This window comes from Oncorhynchus gorbuscha, unplaced genomic scaffold, assembly GCF_021184085.1.
Source record: "Oncorhynchus gorbuscha isolate QuinsamMale2020 ecotype Even-year unplaced genomic scaffold, OgorEven_v1.0 Un_scaffold_918, whole genome shotgun sequence".
Taxonomy (NCBI): Eukaryota; Metazoa; Chordata; class Actinopteri; order Salmoniformes; family Salmonidae; genus Oncorhynchus; species Oncorhynchus gorbuscha.
In genome coordinates, this window is record NW_025745681.1 from 97,559 (window position 1) to 121,848 (window position 24,290).

General features: G+C 46.5%; 1 protein-coding gene across 11 annotated transcripts in view; it reads left to right on the plus strand.

The window, feature by feature from the left end:
• LOC124019422 (serine/threonine-protein kinase WNK2-like) overlaps nt 1-24,290 on the plus strand; it is a 69,627-nt gene that overhangs the window by 35,519 nt on the left and 9,818 nt on the right. For 6 of the 11 annotated variants that reach the window (XM_046334751.1, XM_046334758.1, XM_046334759.1 and 3 more), the window contains exons 7-23: nt 30-249; nt 3,239-3,509; nt 3,751-3,866; nt 4,275-5,231; nt 6,168-7,466; nt 7,713-7,751; nt 8,271-8,429; nt 16,076-16,405; nt 16,854-16,903; nt 17,553-17,715; nt 17,797-17,913; nt 21,519-21,689; nt 21,886-21,937; nt 22,515-22,643; nt 22,915-23,684; nt 24,045-24,096; nt 24,229-24,290. In XM_046334751.1, the coding sequence (XP_046190707.1) occupies nt 30-249; nt 3,239-3,509; nt 3,751-3,866; nt 4,275-5,231; nt 6,168-7,466; nt 7,713-7,751; nt 8,271-8,429; nt 16,076-16,405; nt 16,854-16,903; nt 17,553-17,715; nt 17,797-17,913; nt 21,519-21,689; nt 21,886-21,937; nt 22,515-22,643; nt 22,915-23,684; nt 24,045-24,096; nt 24,229-24,290 (4,957 nt within the window). The remainder of the gene's footprint in view (nt 1-29; nt 250-3,238; nt 3,510-3,750; nt 3,867-4,274; nt 5,232-6,167; nt 7,467-7,712; nt 7,752-8,270; nt 8,430-16,075; nt 16,406-16,853; nt 16,904-17,552; nt 17,716-17,796; nt 17,914-21,518; nt 21,690-21,885; nt 21,938-22,514; nt 22,644-22,914; nt 23,685-24,044; nt 24,097-24,228) is intronic. The other 5 variants (XM_046334756.1, XM_046334754.1, XM_046334757.1 and 2 more) reach the window with 5 other exon arrangements.

Genomic DNA, 24,290 nt, shown 5'->3' on the forward strand with positions numbered 1-24,290 from the left:
AGGTTGTTTTTCTTGTTCCTTTCTCCCAGGTACTCTATAAAGGACCTGCTGAACCATGCCTTCTTTGCGGAGGACACAGGGGTGCGGGTGGAGCTGGCAGAGGATGATGATGGGAAGAAGGAAGCTATCGCCCTGAAACTGTGGGTGGAAGACCCCAAGAAGCTGAAGGGGAAGTACAAGGAGAGTGGCGCAATTGAGTTCACCTTTGAACTGGAGAAAGAGACACCAGAGGGCGTAGCCCAAGAGATGGTAAGATGGATGGTTGAAGATGTGTGTATTATAGACAATCCAAGGTAGAGAATGAATTTGACCTGCATAAGAATATAGGTTAGAATTTCTGATTCTTTGATCCTCATCACAATATTTCTCAAGTCAGTGTAGTTGTCATTATTTATCAAATGTACATGTTGGGTTACTTGTCGTGTAGGGCAGCAGAGGTCTGTGTGAGTCCAGGCAGACAGTGTGCCAACAGTGCTCTGATCTCATCAGGGAATGTGCCCTCATGCAGATTGGCAGTGATACGATTTGTACTTCCAGGAGTTTTCTTTCTGTTTGCATGTTTTTTCCAACGAACATCCACCATCAGATAAGACCTGGTCATGCCTTGTGACAAAACACTGGGCCAGAGAGGCAGCATATTTCTCTCTCTGTACTTGATTAACCCAGCGATAACATTTGTGCTCAGGCCCTTGGTGTGGTTTTACATTTCTGATGGACCTAGCTACTGGTTTCTCCTGTAGATTGTTCTCAGACCCCACATCTAACTTATTTCAGACTTTGTTCAAGCTGTTTAAGTGAAAGCAGGTATGGGCTTTATACCAGGTTGAGGAGCACTGGGCTAAAACACTGCCTCTGTAGTGAAACTAGAAATTGTCTCACTGGATGCAAGAGGGTTATGAAGTGCAAAAGAGTAGTGGATTCGGCAGTTTGTCACACCCGTTTCTGACAGGTGTGTGAAATCAAGCACACCGCCATGCAAACATGCCAAGCATTGGCATTAGAATGCTTTACTGATGAGCTCAGTGTCTTTCAACGTGGCACAGTCATTGGTTGTTGCTTTCAACCTCATTTTGGAATTAGATGTTTGACAAGCAGGTGTCCACATACTTTTGGTCATGTACACCTGTCTGTGGTGTTAATTGTATAAAAGGAAGAAGTTGTTGTCTTTATTTTGGCCTTGATTAACTCCATCTGTTTGTCCTCTTATGTTGTGTAGCGACTGTTCAAAATGGCCATGAGCAGACTTCTCTTCATTTGTATTCTTCATATCTCATTGTGATGGTCACCAGAGATGTGCCTGGTTTGAATCTCTCTTCTCGTGCCTCAGCATCACGGTCTATTCCATCAAGTCAGGAAGAACGGCAACTAATCATTGTCGTTGTTTGACCATGTCTGGGTGACCTTCATTTTATGGTTGTCTGTGTTTGTATTAGTGAGCTCATGAGTTTCTGGTGTTTTTATGCTGTGAATAAACACTAGAATCTATTTTACCCTGTAGGCTATTTGTGTTTGGGACAGGCTTGGATTTGTGTGTGCTTGACCATAGTTTTGTGTGTGTTCAGTTTAAGCTGTCCTTTTGTCAACGGGCCAGGCTGTCGTGAGTGTTCATTTCCGTTGTGAATGAGTCTGGCTGCAGTGCTTAGTGTTACTGAGAATCAGGAGCATCGATTATTTTGTCAGACAGCAAGCTGACCTGCTTGCCTCCCTCTATCCTGACATCTCTCCATGCTGGGGGAATTATGGTCTAGCTGTAACGGTCGTTTTGGAGGAGAGGGGGAGAATGTGGCCCACAGCACATTGAGGATGCACTGTCTGCACGCTCCATCTCCAATCGCCCCGTGTCACCCTACGATGACTAATTTCTCTACAGACGGGCATCATGGGAGATGTAGTTTATCAACGGGGCTCTTGTCTCCGGGTCATGCACTCTGCTACTCAGAGCTCCTTTGGTTTCTTATTCAGGACATGGTTTATGTCAGGTTTTATTCAGTTTTGTGTTGATTAAATTACTGTGAACAAAGGTCTTAAAAGCAAAATGATCGTGTTAAAGATATGGGACTCGTACTCAATGAAATAAATCCATTTGCCCGCCTGTGCCAAAACAGAAAGCTTTTTGAAACATTTTATGGCAGGCCGTGATTCCTATTAATGAGTCATTTAATTCCATACCTCTAAAAAAATAACTCCTTATTTTAGCCTTCCATATCTTCCATGGTCTAAATACAAGGTTGGCGACAGGCGGCCCTTGGGCCACAAAGTTTTTAGTAAATTATAACATCAAACTTTTAGGAAATCTGTTCCCAAGTATCCCAACAAATTAACATGCAATGCTATATGTGTTATGTGAGTTGAATGCTGTAAACAACACAGAATAACTGCCCGTTACTACCTATTTACTATTTATTCACATTACTTTCAAATATTTCAGTTGTGTATATTACAATTGTTTTATTTTAAGACTTATTTCTTTCCAAGTCATCATCTCATCTCTGTAGAGCTGCTGTCTGACAAAATTACTATTTTAGTAGTTGTTCAGAATAAATAAGGCAACCTTTTATGACTGAATACCAACTATCAATCACTTAGCTCATGTATTTTCACGTAGAGAGCAGTTGCTTCGTGAGTTCTCTTTCGTTCCCGCATTCTTCTGTCTTTTACGTAGGAGGTGTAAAAGAAATCCAGACTGGACAAGTAGGCGCACAATGGATTATAGCCTTTGTATTTAGTTGCCACATTTTCCTAATACATCACAGTTTGTGCTTGATTGAATTTATCTCTAGAGGAACTGTGTATTGAGCGCACAGAAGGGAAGAAAAAAAACAATGTTAGTCAATTGTGTAAAAAATGAAAAATAACTTGACATTTTGGTTAATCGCGCAGTACTACTGTTTGGGTTGTGGTCAATTTGCAGTGTACAAATTATAATTATGTTCTAGCCCCACAAATATTTTCTCCAATAAAAATTGGCCCGCGGCTGAGTCTAGTTGCCTACCCCCTGGTTTAAATGCACCTGTCCTGTAGTATTCTACACAGAGGCAGACTATTGCCTGAACCCGGCTGCTGACAGTATTTAAAAAATAAAATATATATTTTTTAACCCCCCCCCCTTCCTCAAAATAGATTCTCTAACTCTTCCCTTTCCTGCTCCCTCCTCCCATCTCTCTCCTGTTTTCTCAACTCTTCCTCTAACACATTGACTCTAAAAATACTCTTCTTCCTACACTCCTCTCCCCGATAGGTGGAATCTGGGTTCTTCCATGAGAGTGATGCTAAGATTGTGGGGAAGTCTATCCGAGACCGTGTAGCGCTGATCAAATGGAGGAGAGCGAGGTCCGTATTGGCAGGACCCCCAGTGGACATAGGAGAGGCAGGACTCTGGGCCCAGTCAGCCCCGGCCCAGGGGGCCTCTGCTGGGGCTACACAGGCAGTACAGCCCCCTCTGCTGGAGCCAGAGGCAGACCAGCACGCCAGGCTGTGTAACCTTCCAGCCAGCGCCACCTCTGTCACATGTGAGACCCCACTGACACACACAACATGCGGAATGACATGCAACGAGTGAAACCCCACAAGACTTAAACCTCCCACTGTCACATACACTTGACACCGTGCTCTCTGTGGCACGTGGTGGGATTCATATTTGACAGTAGTTTCTATTATACGGTGGTTAGTGCTTGTTTGTGTCTGAGTAAACTCTCTCGCTCGGTCTCCTTTGTGTGTAAAGACTAACCCCCAATCTTTGTATGTCTGTAGCAGACAGTACGTTTGACAGTGGCCTGGGCTCCGCTGTGTACTCTGACTCCCACAGCAGCCAACACAATGTCCTCTACCAGTCCCTAGTAGAGCCCATCACCAAGGCAACGCAGCAGGTCTGTACCACACACACTCGCACCTAGGGCACGTGCACTATACACAGGGTCATTATCTTAAATGTACCCTACTAATATACACACAGGACATACCATACATTCATTCTACACACTGAGCACGTGCACATAAAGTACATCCTCATTTGCACAGTAATACCCATCACATATGTGGCATATGCTCACACACATTTGGATCCTCATTTTATTACAAATGTAATAACATAGGTACATTTGTTTATGCCCAACCTAAAGAGTCACTGCAGCTCATTTGCTCAGAATTCTCCAATTAATCTTCACCCTATTCCATTTTCATGTTTTTTATTGTGTATGTGTCAAATTTCTTCAATCTGTTTTTGATTGTGTTTTGAGTAACATATGTTTTACCCGTGGGTCCCTGTATGTGCTCAGCGTCACCGCAGTGGTCTGTATTTGGCTTCAGCACGCCCCCGCTCCTGTGAAAAGGGCGAGGGGTGGAAAGGAGCCTTCGGGCCAGAGCTCCAAGTGGGGGTAGGAGCAGGGGCAAGGAGAGGGAGTGCCTCTGTCATTGACACTCTAAGGGGCAACAACGTCACTCTTCATATGCTCCTGCAACCTCTGACCTCTGGGCCCTGCAGCCCACAGAGAGCTGCCAGTCCTGCCCCCACATCACCAGACAACCAAACAGCGAGCAGCCCATCTGAGTTCCGCTCCGAGGCAGAGGACGGCACCCCTTTTCCAAGTGTGTTGCCTGCCCCCCTCCTCCTGGCCCTCCCTGACCCCACACACTCTGAGGCCCGGCGTCTTAGTGACTCTTCTGTTGAATCCCAGACATTGGAAGCCACCAATGCGAGCAGGGTTAAATCTGTGTCAAGTGGGCGGAGGCATTCAGACTTCAGCACCCTGCTGAGTCGAAACTCTGCCCATCATCATCACCACCACCACCACCAAGGCACACCCAGAAAGCACCTCTGCCAGGCCTGCTTCTCTCTGCTGCTGCAGAAGTCACAAGAAGGGGGGCACAAGCAGCAGCACATCACCATTCCCTTCCCACCACACCCATGTGGGGTAGCGACAACTGCAGGATCAGGAGGGGTGAAAGGTCAAAGTCAAATAGGAAGTGACTGCTCTGACCTCTTCTTACTACAACAGAACCTGATGAACATCATCAGCCGTAAAACCACCCTATCCAACAAGGGCCAAGCCTCCCTCCTCCACCAGCCTGCAGCCCAGCAGCCTGCCAAGAACTATGGGGATGGGAGTCTGAACTTACCCCAGAGAGGCAGCTTCAGTGGTGGCCACACTACACCTCCTCTGGCCAGGCCCACACAGGACCGCAGGGCCAGCTACTGCGCTGGGGAGCATAGAGCCACCGGGCCCCTGGGAGTGGTAGGTCACACAGGAAGACTAGGGCTGCATCTCACAATAGTCTAAAGTAGCTTTCGCTCAGTATCTTTCATTCATCTGCACTGAACAGACAACAAAGGATAGGTGAAAGTAATATGGCAGATGCCAACAAAGAATTTGCTTTCATTTGTCCAATTCATTGATGTCAGTGCAGATGTAGTAAAGCAGGTGAGGAGAGGAAGTTACTTTAGACTGCTGACTCCTGTAGTCTTCACTTCCTGCTTAGACCTGTAGAAGGGGCTCTGTTTTAGTGCTGTCATGGAACTGGACCCTGCTGTCTCTTCCGCTCAGCTTCAAACTATCATAGAAGTCCATGGTTCTACTGGTGTGCTTTGGGACAAGCTGGTTCTCTGGAGAACCATAGATACTGCTGACTGACTAACTCTCTAACCCGCTGCCAACTTGAGCTGGCCTGTTAATGTCTTCTATTTCTGCTTTACTGACCGAATGCCAGAATGCAAAACCCATCCTTCTACACTCGCTCATATCAACTTACCCATGGAACGTCCTCGGTGAATGAACAGATGGCTGCTGTAAAACAAGGGAATGAATGCTGCTGTGTCCCCTCTAACCTCTCATATCCCCTCTTCCCTTTCCCATACCTCTTTATTGTAGTGCACACCTGCTGCCTCTTCTGTTAACCCTGCCATTGTCTGGGTGTTTTTAAAAACTTTATTTTAATCCTTCAGCCACTAATATATATATTATCATTGACATCCTGTGTATTTGTTTTGGCTCATATTGGTTTTTCCTCTTGTAGAGGATGTCTATCTATTGTTCCAAGTTTGTAGATTCAGATATTTAATGTGTTCATTTAGAAATATTTTACGTCACTGTCAAATACAGTACATTTTAACAAGGGCCTTAAAGCGCCCCCAATGTGTCTTTGTCCTTTAACATGTCTCTCTCTCCTCTCAGTCCAGTGCTGTGCACACCTTGCTCCAGAACCATGCGTCTCTCCAGAGCCAGCCTGCCCCGGCCCCGCACACCCACCTGCAATACCTCCAGCCTGGCCACAGCTACCCCATCGCTCCCCAGGTCATTCAACAGACACCCACCACAGCCAGCTTCTCAGGTGTAGCTTTACAACACACCCCAGTCTCAGCAAGTTACTCTGCATCAAACATTCCCCTACAACAGAATCATACCGGACAGAGCTACCCAGCTCCACCTCAGCAACAGACAGCAACAAGTTATACAACTGCAAATGTATCACTTCAACAGCCTGCAGCAGGCTTTTCAGCGACAACCATGCCCCCGCAGCAGCCACACACCGCAGCAAGCTACACAGTAGCAACAATGCCAATCCAGCGGAAACCAACTCCACAGAGTTATGTTGCTCCAGCTCTGCAACAGCTGGCTCCAGCTCTGCAACAGCTAACTCAAACTGCAGCGAGCTACGCAGCTCCAACTCTGCAACAAAACCCAACACCAGCAAGCTTCTCAGAAGCAGCAGCCTTGTCTGTCCAACAGACTGTATTGGCCGCTACCATAGCAGCAGCAACAAAACCCTCACAACCAACTGCACAGAACTACTCTACTCCAGTGGGGCATCTCCAACAGACTGCACCCACACAGAGTTATGCATCTGTAGCCTCAACTGTGGTCCACACAGTACCTATACCCAGTCTCCCTACTTGGACCCCCAGTGTAGCAACACAACCTCTAGCTTCTGTTGTGCCTCCCCCAGTCCAGCCTTGCCCAGCCCCAAACAGCCTCTCAGACAAAGCCATGCCTCCCATTCTGCAGCCTGGCCAGTCTAGTCCCATGCTTCACAGACAACAGACAGTGCAGGTCCCCCTACCCCAACACAGCCAGCCAATGGTCAAGCCTACTGTCCAACAGGCTCCAGTTGTCCAGCGCTACCAGTCACCTGCCCATACTGAGCAGCAAGGTTCAACTCTCCAGAGTTTCCCCAGTTCTGTACCCCTGATGGGGCAACAGGACTCGGCTTCACAGAGCTACCCACCCTCAGACCCATACACACAACAGGCTGCTTCACAGAGCTACCCACCCACAGCCACACAGGCTGCAATGGTGCAAGGCTACACATCACTCCAACCCAGTGTGATGGGTCAGGCCTATCCATCTGCTCAGGCTCCACAGCAGGCCTCAGACCCACAGACCTACCCAGTGGCCCCCATAGTGCAACAACAGACTGGGACTACTGCACAGCACAGCCAGATCCAGGTGGCCCCACTACCCCCAGGCCAGCAGGTGAGTTCAATATGAAGTTGAAGGAGTCTTCAGTAACTTAGCAAGTTGCCAATTTCAACCTGAGGCGATCTCTTCATGGAGTGCTTAAGGTAAGGATTTATATATATATATATATATATATATATTAGTTGGGCAAAAGTAATTACCTCTCCCCGGCCAAAGCTAACCTGGTGGAGAAACTGCCCAGTACAGTGCTCCCCTTTGAGTAAAGTTTCAGTTCTCTGATCTTGTTTTCATTTCTCATAGTACCAACTCTATCTCCACAACCCAGCTTTCCCGAACCAGGTAGATCTCCCTTCGTCTCAATACACACTGTCAAAATCACCTAAATAACACTGTCGGAGGAAGAGAAAACGAATGCACTGTACGTCCTTTGTCAGATGAACAGTGTTTAGTTATGACAATACTGTTGGTTTGCCTGTCTATGTTGCTCCTGGGATGAGGACGTTGGGGTTGTTTAGGTGCTCCTGGGATGAGGATGTTTGGTCAATCACAGAGCAAGTAGTAGGAGTTTCATCTGAGCGTGGCCAAACGGAGACATAATGGGAACTATAATGAAAACAATAGTGTTTTTATCCGCTGCATCTGCCAGCGCCTCAGTCCCTCGGGCCTGTTCTGTGTCTGGAGTGTGCTGCAGTAACAGCCACATATGCTGGCTGACTCAAAGGACAGGATGGGAAATGTGAGCCTGATTATGATTGGGTCAATAGCAGGAAAAGCAGATATCCAATTGAGAGATGTAACCGGAGGCCGACCCCTCACCCCACTTTTTCTCTCGCTCGCTCTCTTGTACTCTGTCTGTAGAATGTCCCTGGGGGTCAAAGCCTTCCCCATCACCAATCATTATCTAGTCTGCCTGCCCAGGCACTGCCTCCTCAGAAGACATTGGCTCAGGCCTCTGACCCTCTGCAGTTGCAGCCACTACAGATGTCCACTTCTCTTCCAACAACACACCTTTCACAGGTAACCCCTCCCTTCCACTTTCACTTCTACCAGGGATGGATTGTCCTCTATTCACTTTTTTTTTTTTGGTAGCATATTGTATGTAGCCAACTCTATGTACGTAGATGTGCTAATTACATTTTGCCACTAAAGTATAGTGCCAGTCAAAGGTTTGGACATCTACTCATTTAAGGGTTGAGATGCTTTGGACCGCAGAGTGAAGGAAAAGCATATGTGGGAACTCCTTCAATACTGTTGAAAGCATTCCAGGTGAAGCTGGTTGAGAGAATGCCAAGAGTGTGCAAAGCTGTCAAGGCAAAGGGTGGCTACTTTGAAGAATCTAAAATATATTTTTTGGGTTACTACACGATTCCATATGTTATTTCATAGTTTGATTCTACAATGTAGAAAATAGTGAAATAAAGAAAAACCCTTGAATGAGAAGGTATCTAAACTTTTGACTGGTACTGTATATATCTTTTTTTAACTGGCCTCAAGCTGAGAGTACTTTGGTTCTTAGTTGAGTATAGCTTGGGGTATCTCTTTCTTTGTCTGATGGCATCCTATACCTCATAGTGCAGTGCTTTTGTCAAAAGCTGTGCACTATATTGGGAATATGGTATGTTGGCCTTTTGCTTGCCTGATCGGTTTGCAGTATGGAACATAACTGGAAACACCATTGGGTTCCATACTCCAGACCCTGGTTTCTGATTGCTTTCATATTCTACCATTTTCTTCTCCCAGTTTCCCTCACCGTATCCCAACATCCAAGTGGTGACACCTCTGGCTGGATGTGACTCCTACCCTCACCCCTGCCATTTTCCCCAGTCCTACCACTCCTCCACTGCCCCATTTCTGCCCCCTCTCTACCTCTCCCTAGGCCAGCCTGCCACTCTGCCCCCCCTCTGTCTCGCCCCTTGCCCCCCCTGAACGCTCTGGTGCCACCCACCTCTGTGTCCTTGATACCCTCATCCACAACCCTGCTGGCCATGGAAACACCCACACTGCCACAGCACCTGCAGATGTACCCTGCTGTTTTGCAACAGAGTGTTATGACACACCCCCACACACAACAACTTACTCACTCACACCCTGCCTCACTCCCTAGACAACAGAACACACAACTGCAGAATACGCACCACATGAACCCAGACCATTCTGCCCTACCTGTTCAACACAACCCACACCCCACATACTCACTCCCTGCCGCTGCACCTGAGCTTGCTCTGCACAGCTCTCAGCCATTAAGACAGGTAAATATACAGTGCCTTCAGAAAGTATTCATACCCCTTAATTTATGCCACATTTTGTTGTTACAGCCTGAATTCAAAATTGATTTAAATGTTTTTTCTCACCCATCTACAGACAATACCCTATCAGGTTTTGCATATGTATTGAACATTAAATACATGCATATATAATTGACATACAGTACAAGTTGAAAGACACCTACCCATTCAAGGTATTTTCTACATTGTACTTTTCTACATTAAATAACACATACGGGATCATGTAGTAAAGAAATGTGAAACAAATTCAAATATATATATTTTAGATTCTTCAAAGTAGCCACCCTTTGCCTTGATGACATCTTTGCACACTCTCGGCATTCTCTCAACCAGCTTCACCTGGAATGCTTTTCCAGCAGTCTTGACTGAGTTCCCACATATGCTGATTGTCAGGTAATTGTGGAGGCCAGGTCATCTAATGCAGCACTCAATCACTCTCCTTCTTGATCAAATAGCCCTTATACAGCCTGGAGGTGTGTTGGGTCATTGTCCTGTTGAAAACAAATTATAGTCCCACTAAGCCCAAACCAGATAGGATGGTTTTGCTGCAGAATGCTGTGCCTTGAATTCTAAACAAATCAGTGTCACCAGCAAAGCACCATCACACCACCTCCATGCTTCACGGTGGGAACCACACGTGGAGATCATCCGTTCACCTGCTCTGCGTCTCACAGACACGGTGGTTGGAACCAAAAATCTAAAATTTGGACTTCAGACCTTCAACAGTCTAATGTCCATTGCTCGTGTTTCTTAGCCCAAGCAAGTCTCTTATTATTTGTGTCCTTTGGTAGTGTTTTCTTTGCAGCAATTCAGACATGAAAGCCTTATTCACGCAGTCTCCTCTGAACAGTTGATGTTGAGAGGTCTGTTACTTGAACTCTGATTTGGGCTGCAGTTTCTGAGGCTGGAAACTCTAACTTATCCTCTGCAGCAGAGGTAACTGGGTCTTCCTTTCCTGTGGCGGTCCTCATGAGAGCCAGTTTCGTCATGGTGCTTGATGGTTTTTGCGACTGCACTTGAAGAAATGTTCAAAGTTCTTTACATTTTCTGGATTGACTGCCCTTCATGTTTTTAGAGTAATGATCCTGTCCTTTCTCTTTGCTTATTTGAGCTGTTCTTGCCATAATATGGACTGTCTTTTACCAAATAGGGCTATCTTCTGTGTCTGGGTAGCCTAGTGGTTAGAGCGTTGGACTAGTAACCGAAAGGTTGCAAGTTCAAATCCCCGAGCTGACAATGTACAAATCTGTCGTTCTGCCCCTGAACAGGCAGTTAACCCACTGTTCCTAGGCAGTCATTGAAAATAAGAATTTGTTCTTAACTGACTTGCCTAGTAAAATAAAGGTTAAAAAATAAATACCACCCCTACCTTGTCACAACACAACTGATTGGCTCAAACTCATTAAGAAGGAAAGAAATTCCACAAATTGACTTAACAAGGCACATGTTATTTGAAATGCATTCCAGGTGACTACCTCATGAAGCTGGTTGAGAGAATGTCAAGTGTGCAAAGCTGTCATCAAGGCAAAGGGTGGCTACTTTGAAGAATCTCAAATGTATTTTGATTTGTTTAACACTACCTCATGAAGCTGCTTGAGAGAATGTCAAGAGTGCGCAAATAGATGACACGTCTCTATTCAACGCTGGTTTGACCAATCTGAATCCATTACTCAAGATTGTTTTGATAATGCGGACTAGGATATGTTCCAGGTAGCCTCTGAGAATAATATTGACGAATATACGGTGGCGGAGTTCATCAGGAAGTGTATAGGAGATGTTGTACCCACTGTGACTATTGAAATCTACCCTAACCAAAAACCTTGGATAAATGTCAGTATTGGCGCAAAACTGAAAGCGCGAACCACTGCATTTTACCATGGCAAGGCGGATGGGAATATGGCCGAATACAATCAGTCTACTTTATTTCCCCGCAAAACATCAGTACGGAGACAGTGGAGTCCCAATTCAATGGCTCAGACACGAGACATATGTGGCAGGGTCTACAGGCAATCACGGACTACAAAACCAGCCATGTCGCTGACAGTCTTGCTTCCAGACAAGCTGAACATCTTCTTTGCCCGCTTTGAGGATAACACAGTGCCACCGATGTGGCCTGCTACCAAGGACTGTTTGCTCTCCTTGACTGTGGCCGACGTGGGTTAACCCTCGTAAGGCTGCCGGTCCAGACAGCATCCCTAGCTGCATCCTCATAGCATGCATAGACCAGCTGGCTGTAGTGTTTTAAGGACATATTCAATCTCTCCCTATCCCAGTCTGCTGTCCACACTTTGTTCAAGATGTCCACCATTGTTCCTGTACCCAAGAAAGCAAAGGAAACTGAACTAAATGACTTGCCCCATATCACTCATTTCTGTCATCATGAAATGCTTTGAGAGGCTTGGTTAAGGATCCTCTACCTTACCTGACTCCCTAGACTCACTTCAATTTGCTTACTGCCCCAATAGATCCACAGACGATACAATCTCCATCGCACTGCCCTATCCCATCTGGACAAAAGGAATACCTATGTAAGAATGGTGTTCGTTGAGTATAGCTCAGCATTCAATGCCATAGTATCCTCCGTGCTCATCATTAAGCTATGGGGCTTGGGTCTGAACCCCGTCCTGTGCAACTTGGTCCTGGACTTCCTGACTGGCCAGACCCAGGTGATGAAGGTAGGAAACAACACCTCTTTACTGATCCTCAACACAGGGGCCCCACAAGAGTGCGTGCTCAGATCCCTCCTGTACTCCCTGTTCACCATGATTGCGTTGCCACATACGATTCCAACTCAATAATCAAATTTGCAGATGACACAACAGTAGTAGGCCTAATTACCAAGAATGACTAGACAGCCTACAGGGAAGAGGTGAGGGCCCTGGGAGAATGGCACCAGGAAAATTACCTCACTCAACGTCAACAAAACAAAGGAGCCGAATGTGGAATTCTGGAAACAGCAGAGGGAGCACGTCCCTATCCACATCAACGGGACCGCAGTGAAGGTAGAAAGCTTCAAGTTCCTTGGTGTACACATCACGGATGATATGAAATGGTCCACCCACACAGACGGTGTGGTAAAGGTGCAACAGCACCTCTTCAACCTCAGGAGGCTAAAATTTGGCTTAGCCCCTAAAACCTTAGAACTTTTACAAATGCACAATTGAGAGCATCCTGTCAGGTTGTGTTATGGCAACTGCACTGCCCGCAACTGCAAATCAAATCAAATCAAATTTTATTTGTCACATACACATGGTTAGCAGATGTTAATGCGAGTGTAGCGAAATGCTTGTGCTTCTAGTTCCGACAATGCAGTGATAACCAACAAGTAATCTAACTAACAATTCCAAAACTACTGTCTTATACACAGTGTAAGGGGATAAGGAACATGTACATAAGGATATATGAATGAGTGATGGTACAGAGCAGCATACAGTAGATGGTATCGAGTACAGTATATACATATGAGATGAGTGTGTAGACAAAGTAAACATAGTGGCATAGTTAAAGTGGCTAGTGATACATGTTACATGTGTTACATAAGGATGCAGTCAATGATGTAGAGTACAGTATATACATATGCATATGAGATGAATAATGTAGGGTAAGTAACATTATATAAGGTAGCATTGTTTAAAGTGGCTAGTGATATATTTACATCATTTCCCATCAATTCCCATTATTAAAATGGCTGGAGTTGGGTCAGTGTCAATGACAGTGTGTTGGCAGCAGCCACTCAGTGTTAGTGGTGGCTGTTTAACAGTCTGATGGCCTTGAGATAGAAGCTGTTTTTCAGTCTCTCGGTCCCAGCTTTGATGCACCTGTACTGACCTCGCCTTCTGGATGATAGCGGGGTGAACAGGCAGTGGTTTGGGTGGTTGATGTCCTTGATGATCTTTATGGCCTTCCTGTAACAACGGGTGGTGTAGGTGTCCTGGAGGGCAGGTAGTTTGCCCCCGGTGATGCGTTGTGCAGTCCTCACTACCCTCTGGAGAGCCTTACGGTTGAGGGCGGAGCAGTTGCCGTACCAGGCGGTGATACAGCCCGCCAGGATGCTCTCGATTGTGCATCTGTAGATGTTTGAGTGCTTTTGGTGACAAGCCGAATTTCTTCAGCCTCCTGAGGTTGAATAGGCGCTGCTGCGCCTTCTTCACGACGCTGTCAGTGTGAGTGGACCAATTCAGTTTGTCTGTGATGTGTATGCCGAGGAACTTAAAACTAGTTACCCTCTCCACTACTGTTCCATCGATGTGGATAGGGGGGTGTTCCCTCTGCTGTTTCCTGAAGTCCACAATCATCTCCTTAGTTTTGTTGACGTTGAGTGTGAGGTTATTTTCCTGACACCACACTCCGAGGGCCCTCACCTCCTCCCTGTAGGCCGTCTCGTCATTGTTGGTAATCAAGCCTACCACTGTTGTGTCGTCCGCAAACTTGATGATTGAGTTGGAGGCGTGCGTGGCCACGCAGTCGTGGGTGAACAGGGAGTACAGGAGAGGGCTCAGAACGCACCCTTGTGGGGCCCCGTGTTGAGGATCAGCGGGGGAGGAGATGTTGCCTACCCTCACCACCTGGGGGCGGCCCGTCAGGAAGTCCAGTACCCAGTTGCACAGGGCGGGGTCGAGACCCAGGGTCTCGAGCTTGATGACGAGCTTGGAGGGTACTATGGTGTTGAATGCCGAGCTGTAGTCGATGAACAGCATTCTCACATAGGTATTCCTCTTGTCCAGGTGGGTTAGGGCAGTGTGCAGTGTGGTTGAGATTGCATCGTCTGTGGACCTATTGGGCGGTAAGCAAATTGGAGTGGGTCTAGGGTGTCAGGTAGGGTGGAGGTGATATGGTCCTTGACTAGTCTCTCAAAGCACTTCATGATGACGGAAGTGAGTGCTACGGGGCGGTAGTCGTTTAGCTCAGTTACCTTAGCTTTCTTGGGAACAGGAACAATGGTGGCCCTCTTGAAGCATGTGGGAACAGCAGACTGGTATAGGGTTTGATTGAATATGTCCGTAAACACACCGGCCAGCTGGTCTGCGCATGCTCTGAGGGCGCGGCTGGGGATGCCGTCTGGGCCTGCAGCCTTGCGAGGGTTAACACGTTTAAATGTCTTACTCACCTCGGCTGCAGTGAAGGAGTGACCGCATGTTTCCGTTGCAGGCCGTGTCAGTGGCACTGTATTGTCCTCAAAGCGGGCAAAAAAGTTATTTAGTCTGCCTGGGAGCAAGACATCCTGGTCCGTGACTGGGCTGGATTTCATCTTGTAGTCCGTGATTGACTGTAGACCCTGCCACATGCCTCTTGTGTCTGAGCCATTGAATTGAGATTCCACTTTGTCTCTGTACTGACGCTTAGCTTGTTTAATAGCCTTACGGAGGGAATAGCTGCACTGTTTGTATTCAGTCATGTTGCCAGACACCTTGCCCTGATTAAAAGCAGTGGTTCGCGCTTTCAGTTTCACGCGAATGCTGCCATCAAGGTGGTGCGGTCTGCCCAACGCATCACCTGGGGCCAACTACCTGCCCTGCAGGACACCCACAGCACCGTTATTGAGCCATCCTCAGTTTTCTTCTTCCACAGCCATTAAACTATTTTTAAAGTCACCATTGGCCTCATGGTTAAATCCCTGAGTAGTTTCCTTCCTCTGGCAACTGAGTTGGACAGGAAGCATGTATCTTCATAGTGACTGGGTGTATTGATAAACTATCCAAAGTGTAACTTCACCATGCTCAAAGGGATATTCAATGTCTTTTTTTGTGTGTCCATCTACCAATAGGTGCTCTTTTGAGGCCTTGGAAAACCTCTGGTCTTTTGTGGTTGAATCTGTGTTTGAAATTCACTGTTTTGACTGCGGGACCTTACAATTATCTGTATATGTGGGGTACAGAAATGAGGAAGTCATTCAAAAATCATGTTAAACACTGCTATTGCACGTAAAGTTAGTCCATGCAACGTATTATGACTTATTAAGCACATTTTTAATACTGAACTTATCTAGGCTTGCCATAACTAAAGGGATTGAATACTTAATCAACATTTTTAGCTTTTCATTTTTAATTAGCTTGTAAAAATATCTAAACAATTCCATGTTGACATTATGGGATATGTGTAGGCCAGTGAAAGCAAATATCAATTTAATCCATATTATATACTGGCTGGAACACAACAAAATGTGGAAAAAGTCAAGGGGTGTGAATACTTTGAAGGCACCGTAATAGGGCTGGAATTTAACCAAGGTTTTTGTGGTATAACTGGAGTCGGGTACCATATCTGTTTTTCCATACCTAGCTATTCTTTTTGTGTATTTTTGTTGACATGATAATGTTGACAGCATGTTCATGTGGCATCCTCCCCTACTATAATATACTTTGTTCCTCCCTACCTCAACAGGTCAAGCAGCAGACCCAGCTTCCAGATCCAGTCCACCCCTCCCAGCCTACCCATCCTGCAGTTTTCTCCTCTCCCATACATAGTGGACCGGACAGGGGCACAGTTGCTGCCGCAGCCCAGCTTAACCAGAACCTCAGCCAAAACCTGTCTCAGCGTCGGGCACTAGGCCAGAACCAGAGCCAACCCCAGGCTCCAGCGTCACAGCCACCAGGCTCCCAGACCGCAGGACCTGGGCTTGCCAGCACCAGCTTGACACAGCAGAACCAGGCCAGTGCCAGCACAGGGACCACGGTCACCTCGGCACAGCCTCTAACAGAGTCCAATCTGGAGGTATGGAGGACTGACCTGTCCTATACGTCCCCACCCTAAGCCCTCAAATCCCCCCCCCTCTACCTGTTCCTAAACCGCATCACCAATATCCCTGCACGCCAAATATCCGCCCCAACCTTACATTGGTTAAATTGTGCCTTTTGGTTGCATTTGTTGACACCTTATTCAGTCACGTTATCTCATTAGCTAACTAGCTTACCACCTGGTAACTTTACCAGTATATCTAAACATTTGGGGGCACAGAAAGAAAGGATAGTTTCTTTTCAGGAGATCAAAGATAATAGGAAGTGGTGCTTTTTACATGTTGTAGAAACCTAATATTCCACAACTCTCCCTCATCTCTGTTTATGACCTAGCTAGTAGTGACACACTCAATGTTTCCATGCTCTGTTCACAGCATGAACAGCCCTTCATCCTGTTGTACTCACTTTGTTTGATTTGTCTGCAGGATCCTGGTGCAGAGAAGCAGGCGTCAGGGGCCAGCTACTCCTACGACAGGTATGATGGCTATTTGGTGGTGTGGTAGGAGACTTGTTCAGTGACTCTGATCATCCTCGTCTCTCAGGATAAGGGTATTCCAACTATTGTAAGGTTTGGTGGTGGGGCATCAGTGGTAGTTGCTTAGCAACGGACATCCCATAGACCTCACTTATGGTTTTGGAGAGTGCTAGCAAGAGAGCGAGTGTTGCACAGGCTTGTTGTGATACCGGATGTGGTGGTTGATGAATGAAAAGAACAGAGGGATTGAGTGTTGTGGAATGCAGCCTGGTTTTGTGGGCATGTGTTCTGCGCTGTTCTGTTGTCTAGCACTATAGTATAGAGGCATACCAATTTGACAACTGGGAAATCTGGATACTGTTTCTGCTCTCTTATTTAAGTGTTATAAAGAACGGTGTGTAACAAAGACCCTTGTCTCGCTTTATTATAAACAATTTCTCTTGAAGCAGAAAACGTGTGGGCTTTCCCTTAATCCACCACCTGGTTTAGTTTCGGTACGCAGCTGACCCTTAAAGTGCACATCGGAGAAGTGTACACACTGTTCAGTACTCTGGTTTCGTGCAGGATTTTAGTACTGTCTCAACCCACTGCGTTTGACTGAGTTGGTTGACTTTTCCTTAACATTGTCTCCTGCTCTTCTGTAACCCAGTGTGAACTCCGATGCCACCTCAGGGAAGGAGATGAGCGATGGTAATGAGGGGGGACACGGGTCAGGGAAGGGCGAGGGCAAGGTCCGGAAACCCCACCGCCGCTCCACACGCACCCGCTCACGCCAAGAGAAGATCAACAAGCCCAAACTCAGCATGCTCAATGTGAGCACAGCACATGCATACAGGGTCTATCAATCTGCACACCACACATCCATGTCTGACCTCTGTTCCTCCCTGGTCCAGGTGTGTAATACAGGGGATAAGATGGTGGAGTGTCAGCTGGAGACCCACAACCACAAGATGGTCACCTTCAAGTTTGACCTGGACGGAGACGCACCTGAGGAGATCGCCACTTACATGGTACGGTTAGTGGAAACGCTTGCAATGGCACATAGTGTGTTCTGAAAGTATTCAGTCACCTTCCCTTTATCCAGATTTTGTTATGTTACAGCCTTATTCTAAAATGGATTAAATAAAATATTTCCCTCAATCTATACACAATACCCCATTATGACAAAGCAAAAACGGGTTTATAACTTATATACATAAGTATTCAGACCCTTTGCAATGACTCAAAATTGAGCTCAGGTGTAACCTATTTCCATTGATCATCCTTGAGATGTGTCTACAGCTTGATTGGAGTCTACCTGTGGTGAATTTCAATTGATTGGACATGATTTGGAAAGGCTCACACCTGTCTATATAAGGCCCCACAGTTGACAGTGCATGTCAGAGCAAAAACCAAGCCATGAGGTCGAAGGAATTGTCAGTAGAGCTCTGAGACAGGATTGTGTAGAGGAAGGGTACCAAAACAACTTAACTTTAGCATTGAAGGTCCCCAAGAATACAGTGGTCTCCATCATTCTTAAATGGAAGAAGTTTGGAATCACAAACTCTTCCTAGAGCTGGCTGCCCAGCCAAACTTAGCAATCGGGGGGGAAGAGCATTTGTCAGGGAGGTGACCAATAACCTGATGGTATTTCTGACAGAGCTCACAAGTTCCTCTGTGGAGATGGGAGAACCTGCAAGAAGGGCGACCATCTCTGCAGCACTCCACTAATCAGGCCTTTATGGTGGCCAGTAGCCAGACGAAATCATTCCTTAGTAAGGCACATGACACCCCACTTGGAGTTTGCCAAAAGGCTCCTAAAGGACTCTGAGAACATGAAGTGAGATTATCTGGTCTTTGGCCTGAATGCCAAGCGTCACATCTGGAGGAAACCTGGTACCATCCCTACGGTGAAGCGTGGTGGCAGCATCATGTTGTGGGGATGTTTTTCAGCGGTAGAGCCTGGGAAACTAGTCAGGATCTAGGGAAGGCTGAACAGTGCAGAGGTCCTGAGTGCTCTCAAGCAGGTTCTCAGACTGGGGCAAAGTTTCACCTTCCAACATGACAAAGACAGCCAAGGCAACGCAGGAGTGGCTTTGGGGCAAGTCTCAATGTCCTTGAGTGGCCCAGCCAGAGCTCAGACTTAAACCTGATCGAACATCTCTGGAGAGACCTGAAAATAGCTGTGCCGCAATGCTCCCCATTCAGCTTGAGAGGATCTGCAGAGAAGAATGGGAGAAATTCCCCAAATACAGGTGTGCCAAGATTGTAGCGTCATACCCAAGAAGACTCGAGCATGTAATCGCTGCCAAAGGTGCTTCAACAGAGTACTGAGTAAAGGGTCTGAATACTTACAGTACGAGTCAAAAGTTTGGACACCTACTAATTTAAGTTATTTTTTATTTTTACTATTTTCTACATTGTAGTATAATAATAAAGGAATCAAAACTATGAAATAATAAATATGTAATCATGTCGTAACCAAGTGTTAAACAAATCAATATATTTTAGATTCTTCAAAGTAGCCACCGTTTGCCTTGACGACAGCTTTGCACACTTGGCATTCTCTCAACCAGCATCACTTGGTATGCTGTTTCAACAGTCTTGAAGGAGGTCCCACATATGCTGAGCACTTGTCGGCTGCTTTTTTGTCACAGTGGTCCAACTAATCTCAATTGGGTTGAGATTGGATGATTGTGGAGGCATTACTCCATCACTCTCCTTCTTGGTCAAATAGACCTTACACAGCCTGAAGGTGTGTTGGGTCATTGTCCTGCTGAAAATAAATTATATTCCCACTAAACTCAAACGGGATGGGAAGGCGTATCGCTACAGAATGCTGTGGTAGCCGTGCTAGTTAAGTGTGCCTTGAATTCTAAATAAATCACTGACGGTGTCACCAGCAACGCACCATCACACCACCCCCATGCTTCACGGTGGGAATCACACATGCCGAGATCATCCGTTCACCTACTCTGAGTCTCACAAAGACATGGCGGTTGGAACCAAAAATCTCAAATTTGGACTCATCAGACCAAAGGAAAGATTTCCAACGGTCTAATGTCCATTGCTTGTGTTTCTTGGCCCAAGCAAGTCTCCTCTTATTGGTGTCCTTTTAGTAGTGGTTTCTTTGCAGCAATTTGACCTTGAAGGCCTGATTCATGCAGTCTACTCTGAACTGATGTGTCTGAAGCATTTATTTGGGCTGCAAACTGAGGTGCAGTTAACTCTCTAATGAAGTTATCCTCTGCAGCAGAGTTAACTCTGGGTCTTCCTTTCCTGTGGCGGTCCTCATGAGAGACAGTTTCATCATAGTGCTTGATGGTTTTTGCGACTGCACTTGAAGGAACTTTCAAAGTCCTTGACATTTTCCAGATTGACTGACCATGTCTTAAAGTAATGATTGACTGTCCTTTCTCTTTGCTTATTTGAGCTGTTTTTGCCATAATATAGACTTAGCCCTATTTGGTAAAAGACTATCTTCTGTATACCACCCCTACTTTGTCACAACACAACTGATTGGCTCAAACTCATTAAGGAAAGAAATTCCACAAATGAACTTTTAACAAGGTGACTACCTCATGAAGCCAGTTGAGAGAATGTCAACAGTGTGTAAAGCTGTCATCAAAGCAAAGGGTGGCTACTTTGAAGAATCCCAAATAGAATATGTATTTAGATGTAACACTTTTTGGGGGAGGGGGTTACTACATGATTCCATATGTGTTGATGTCTTCACTGTTCTGCAATGTAGAAAATAGTCCAAATAAAGAACACTTGAATGAGTAGGTGTAAACTTTTGACTAGTACTGGATTTTAAATGTGAAATTCCTGTATTGTTTTTAATACATTTGCAAATATTTCTAAAAACCTGTTTGTCATTATGGAGTGTGTGTGTGTGTAGATTGAGTGGGGGGGAAACTATTTAATCCATTTTAGAATAAGGCTGTAAAGTGAAACAATCAAGTTGTCTGAATACTTTCCAAATGCATGGTAAAGCCATGGGATTTGTGGAGAAACTATGGTTTCCTGACATACACTTCTATAGGCTTTTGACAAGCACAGACTCACTGATTTGACACCCCTACACACAAGCTTGTGTAGTCCTGAATATCCTTATGAACACCCACTTATGTTGTGGGGCTGCTGCACCTACAGATGCACACAGTAGCTCCCAAAATGTTCCACCACGCCCCAGAGAAAGTGTTACCTCTTTCAGCCGGCTTCCTAAACTGTGTTTGTGCTCTCTGCCTGCTAGCTCCTAGTGAGGGAGATGCTCTTTCATGTCTCAAGGCACTGAAACTCCCTATGATGCTGTTCTTTTCCACTGCATTGCAGCAAACTGTCTCCTCTCTCTCTAAAAACTCCTGCCCTGTTCATTTTGGGTGGGTACATGTTTTTTTTTGTATGTGGATTCCTATTTTATTGCACATGATTTTTGTGTTTCAATCCCCCAACATCCTATAGAGGTTTCCAAAACTGGTACCTCTGGCCCAGTTCTGGAAAGGCAGGTTTCAAACACTTTTTAGTGACTCATTCAATCCACATAGGCCTAGTCCAATATTTATCAAAGGAAAGTCCATTTATTACCAACTTAAGGGGATTTAATACTGATGGATGGTCTCTCTCTGTCCCTCAGGTGGAGAATGACTTCATCCTGCTCCTGGAGAAGGAGATGTTTATAGAGCAGCTGAAGGACATTGTGGACAAGGCTGAGGATCTGCTGAGTGAAGACACTGAGGGCGAGAGGAGCTCTGACCACATGGGCAGTCCTCAACAGAGCAACGGAACAGTCATACTGGGGGGAGAGGTGAGGAGGGGGGGGGGGGATTTGGGGGGTGGCAATTGGCATCCTCAAAACACTCAAGATGACTCTGAGCAGGGCTGCCAACAAACTATCCGGGGGCCAACATGACGACATTGTTGAGAGAATCCGGTCAGGCTTCGTTATCTAGAAGTTATACTCTTTAGCGCCAGCCATTTATAACGATTCTTTCCCTTTCTAGGGTTCAAAGACTGCTACACCTAATTCACCACAGCTTGTTTACCAGCAGAACGGTAAGGTTTCGCTACCTCCTGGCTACACATTGTGTGCAGGCTTTTGCTCAAGCCCAGCTGTAACACATCGATTCAGGAAAATCAACTAATCATGGTTTTCAAATGATTTTTAATTATGCATGTTAGAGATAAGCTGGAACAAATGCCTGCACTCCCTGAGGTCTTCCAGGACCACTAATCTTCTAGTTTCTCAACCCACTTCAGATGCATTACATAGCACATTATAGCCTCTCCCTGAACCTCCAGACACAGCAGATTAAAATGTTCTGGGAGGTTGTCAGGAGTGGAGATGAAGAGGGTGACTGGTTGTTTCATAGGGACTACAATCTCTCTTCAGCTCTCAATCACTCTTATTTCACATCTCTCTGGCCTATATTTCCATGTCTTCCCCAATCAATCTCTCTATCCCCCGTTCTCTTGCTCTAAACATAATTTGGTAGTTTATGAATTTGACTCTCTTTCTCCTGTATTTGCAGTTCATCTGAATTTCAGTGCATGGGTCTCTTTCTAGCTCTATTCTGTTGTTGCTAGTAGATCTGGATCTAGGAGTGTGTCTTTGTCTCTGTGTACTTGGCAGTCCTCCACACTGGGAAGCGCTGGTTCATTATCTGCCCCGTGGCCGAGACGCCCACGCCAGACAGGGAGAAGACCTCATCAGACGCCTCTACAGCCAAGGGTGCGTGTACGCACACACGCACACACACGGGTGAATAAAGCTGCGTGTGTGAGAGAATGAGCTAATGAGTGTGCGTTGTATGTGCTGTGTAGGGGTCAGTTATGTAATGCTAGTGTTGCAGTGGCTGTGGTGAAGGGCAGGCTTTGTGCTCTGACAGAGCTCTGATGGGGGAAGAGATGTAATACCCTCACACACCCACAGGACATCTCTCTCCTTGACTCCACCTCTCTCCTTGACTCCACTCTTTAATTTAATCTCTTTAACGCCTTCTCTTCTCTCTCCCCTGCTCTCTCTGCTACAGAGGCTCCTGATATATCATTGTCTAGGTCCAGCTGCAGTACTACTCCTCCTGTTCCTGCCCTGACCACCACAGCCCCTACTCCAGCCCGTTCTGCCCTCTCTGTACCTCAGAGCTCTATTCAGCCTCAGGACCCCAATGTGGGCAAGGCCAGAATGCAGCAGCCCCAGGCCTCTGGAACCAAACCCACCACCAATAGTACCACTGCTGCTGTGGGCCGCCACGAGCCCTGTGTCTCCATGGTAACAGACATCCCATGCTGCCCCATTGTTCCACCCGTGTCTCTGGATGTGAATGGGGTGGGACATAAAGGGGCGAGCAGCTCTTCCTCCTGTCTACCCAATCAGGGGGCCAGCCTGTCAGGAGACCCGCCCCCTCTGGGCTCCCACCAACCTGTGGTCCTGCAGCAGCCCTACTCCACGCCCAGCATGGTGGGTGGAGGAGGTGGAGCCACAACACCATCACAGCCCCAGAGTCCAGCCCACCAGGCCTCCCAGCAGCAGGATGGACCTGGTGGATCTGGGAGTGGAGGTGGTGGGGGCCTGGGGGAGTCTGATGGAGAGGGCCCCCCCAGGGTGGAATTTGTGGACCGCACGATCAAGACTCTTGATGAGAAGCTGAGGAACCTGCTGTACCAGGAGTATGCCCCATCTGCTCCCTCCAGCACCGCCTCAGACCTCCAGGGCTTCAGCACAGAGGGGGTCAGCTCTCCCCTTGTCCCTGACAGCCAGACCATCACAGAGGGGGGGCTCCCCAGGAAGGGAGAGCTGCTGGTAAAGATGCACCGTGTGTGTGTGCGCACGCGTATTCCGATTGGGGCAGCTGCAGTGTTTGATCTGATGTCTGTGTGTGTGAATCCCTAGTGTGATATTGATTCAGCCATTGACTGTAATCACTGGCAATTATAACTTGCAGCTTTTAGTGAGACTGGTACTGTGTTTAGCAGAGGAAGTAGAGCTCAGGGTTGCTGGCCAGATAAAATACATTATACTCTGCACTCATGGCGGGTTGTGTGGGTGGGATGGCCGTTGATATATTTAGACACGGCAGCGGTCAGAGAAGGACAATGGCTAGACAAACACCCTGTAACCCTCATACTATTGACCAAATACCCCTTTCCCCCCCACTCTCAGCCTCAGATCCCTGAGCGTATACATAGTTTGGATACCCTGAGTGACTCTGCAGGTAAATAACATCCCAAAACACACTTTCTATGAAATTATCCTATGTATTGTGTATCTATTTTGGACTATTTAGGGGAGACTCCAAAGTGATTCAATTGTTTTAATGTTTCAATAATTTGTCACGCCTGTAAAGGTGTGCTGAACACTGACATGATGGGCAGTTCCAGTTCCTATGGCTCCAAGAGCCGTTTTCAG